The sequence below is a fragment of the Atta cephalotes genome, assembly GCF_000143395.1.
Source record: "Atta cephalotes unplaced genomic scaffold scaffold00007, whole genome shotgun sequence".
NCBI classification, from domain to species: domain Eukaryota; kingdom Metazoa; phylum Arthropoda; class Insecta; order Hymenoptera; family Formicidae; genus Atta; species Atta cephalotes.
The window spans coordinates 5,753,747-5,756,737 of NW_012130071.1; the positions used below are offsets into that span (position 1 = coordinate 5,753,747).

A 2,991-nucleotide genomic window follows, 5' to 3' on the forward strand; every position below is an offset into this window, starting at 1 on the left:
TAAACGTTAACGTTAACGTAACGTAACGTTAACGTTAACGTAACGTAACGTAACGTAAGTAACGTAAGTAAGTAAGTAAGTAAGAAGTAAGAAGAAGAAGAAGAAGAAGAAGAAGAAGAAGAAGAAGAAGAAGAAGAAGAAGAAGAAGAAGAAGAAGAAGAAGAAGAAGAAGAAGAAGAAGAAGAAGAAGAAGAAGAAGAAGAAGAAGAAGAAGAAGAAGAAGAAGAAGAAGAAGAAGCAAATGGCAAAACAAAGGAGGCGCAACGAGCGGCGCGCGAATGTGATGAAGATGGAAGGGGTTGTGGATGATGGGAGAAGAGGAGAACACGGGCAAGTAGCGAAAGCAGAAGATAAGAAGAGAAAGAGAGAAAGAACTAAAGCGAAGAAAATGACTCACCGCTCCTGGCACTGGCTGCTTGACGTTTGTCGTGTCCGGCGAACGTGCCGGTCATGTGGGCAAGCACTGTCGCGAGCACGACGAGTGCCCGGTAGCCGTAGAACCTCATGGCCGCCCTTTAACCGAGGATACCGAATTCGAGAAAAGAGAGAACGGTCAAACGAGATCGTAAACGACTCTCTCAGGACTCTCTACCGCCTCGAGCGGATCTGCTGAGCGCACTGCTGGCTCAGCGTCGACTGAGACGTACTTTGTGCTCGCCGCTCTATCAGCAGGACCGTCACTCCTCTCGGTACGTTTCACACCGCGGTCTGTGTGTATCCCTCGGGTAGGAAACTACCACCACAATGAACGGATAGTATGTCTGTAGGATAGTGTACTGTAGTCCCCGGGCAGGTTGTGCTACTACCCGCCGCACAATGGGCCCCCACACTCTTATCACCCGAATTTTAATCCCAGCGGTACCTCCGCGATATCGGTCACCGTCAACTTTTCCTCTCGTATCCACGCACAAATTCTGCACACCTATTTAAAATCTATCGCTCCACCTCGCGCTCCTTACCATTGGCTCCTGCCCCAATTCCTTACCCAATGGTACTCTCTCGCACGCGTTCACCTCCTTTTCAGATCGGTGACGGCGGCGGTGGCAGCGGACATGGTTATATCTCTCAGGTGGAGAGAGAGACAGAGGGAAAGGTGGCTGATAGAGATCGGGTGGTGAAGTAGGCAAGCGTAGTAGGTGGCGAAGTTCCTCGATTTTGCCTAAGCGTGAATACTATGAATTGTCGGACAAGTCCGACGAACGTCGCGTGCGACGGTAACGAACTTCTCGAGTTCGCGAAACGATGACGTTGAAAATTTCCCCTCTTTCACGTATTCGCGCGCGCCGATCGCGGTCGACGAAGGTGAAGGGGGTTTTAGGTGGGGTTCGCGCGCGCGAGCAATCCAAAATCGGGCTGTCGCTATCGCTGACATTGCTGACTCCGCTCGGTTCTCTCCCGGTTCTCTTTTCGCATCTCTCGCGTATAACTGGTCTAGGATAGGACCGCAAAATCGTCTGACTATTTGTTTGCGTTACGATTGGAACAAACAGAAATTATGGGCATCATGTGCCTATTCTTAGGAAAGACCAATACGATTTTCGCAACATGGCTTTATTCACGTGGGAAAAACCCATGAGGGACAGTCTGATGGTATATAGACAAGGTCGAGGTGAAAATTGAATGTTAATGTAACCCATTACGTATTGTGTTATTACTACTGTTCCAAATGGAATAGTAGAATAAACATAGATAAACATAGATAGCTAAAAATAGATGTGGACTAGCTAAATTATGCGATACTTTATAGGATGTAAAGAAAGTCTTAAGCGCTTTCTTGAGTTTGAATGATTTATATACTGTATCTAAGTCTATAGAGGAAAAAAGAGACAGAAATAACTAATACAATATTAATCAAGGAATTCCAAAAAATAATACTATGACAAAAATAACTATTGCCAAACTATATTTCATATATCTAATATTTCATATATCTAATTAATATAAAGTTTTATTTATCATATGAGTTTGTATTTCTAGATGCTACAGAAGTGGAATTATTTTGACTTAAATTTATATTCTAATCTAATTTATGCGTTCAGAAAGTTCGTAAGAATATGGAATGATTGTCAAATTTTTAAAAGGTAAAACGTTAGATTTTCTATTAAAATGGAGATAAAGAGTAAACCACCAGTTGAGTACACATGCTGGTGAACGTTACAGTAAAATCTACCCAAGGCTCTTTCGGCCTCGTCGCACCGTTTGGCGACCGCGTGCTCCAACGTACACTGTGATGTGGCGCAGCCACCGACACATGCTGTGCAATATCGGAATTGCGCACTTTCTTGCTCTTGCCTTTCGATTTCACCCGCGTATTCAAGACTATTTCGATTATAACCGTCCCGGCACACCCAGACTTCAAGTACCTTGACGTACCTTGGCAATGAGCAAACGATTCACTGGCTCTTAGATTGTCTTACCTTGGCACTTCCCTTTCTACAGCTGGTATGATGCTCGGTATTTCACGCTTGTGAAAATCGCGACCAACTTTCGATCGGCACTGTCGGTCGACAACTGTCTAATCTCGTGACGATTACATATGTCAAAGGGCGCCATTTTTTTCAGTCTGAAGTTTAACCAACTTAAGCATAGCATCAATGCAACGCTCAAAATAGGATCGTAATGCTATATTTACTTCACACTTGCTGTTAATGTTGAAAATAATGATAATTATTTACCTTGTATTATTTAAAATGCATAGTCATTTTCTTTTAGATATTTATCAAGTATCAATCTTACTTGACGTACATACATTTATAGTAGCGCTTCTTCCTCTTTCAGGAAATAAGTTCCTGAATGAGCTGACTGGATAGAATTTGTTTTAACCGTTTACGTTCAAATTATTTTGGTATATATATATATATATATATATATATATATATATATATATATATATATAATAATATATATATATATNTATAGTGTTACGTATAATAATAACTAAACTAACTAATACTATATTAGTTAGTTACGTAGGTAGTAAGTTAAGGTTAA

General features: G+C 41.7%; 1 protein-coding gene across 1 annotated transcript in view; it reads right to left on the reverse strand.

Annotated features, from left to right (window-relative positions):
- Positions 1-506, reverse strand: part of LOC105626954 (laccase-4) — a 60,367-nt gene extending 59,861 nt beyond the window's left edge. The window contains exon 1 of the mRNA XM_012208244.1: positions 394-506. Within this exon, the coding sequence (XP_012063634.1) occupies positions 394-506 (113 nt within the window). The remainder of the gene's footprint in view (positions 1-393) is intronic.
- Between the last annotated feature and the right edge of the window lie 2,485 nt (positions 507-2,991).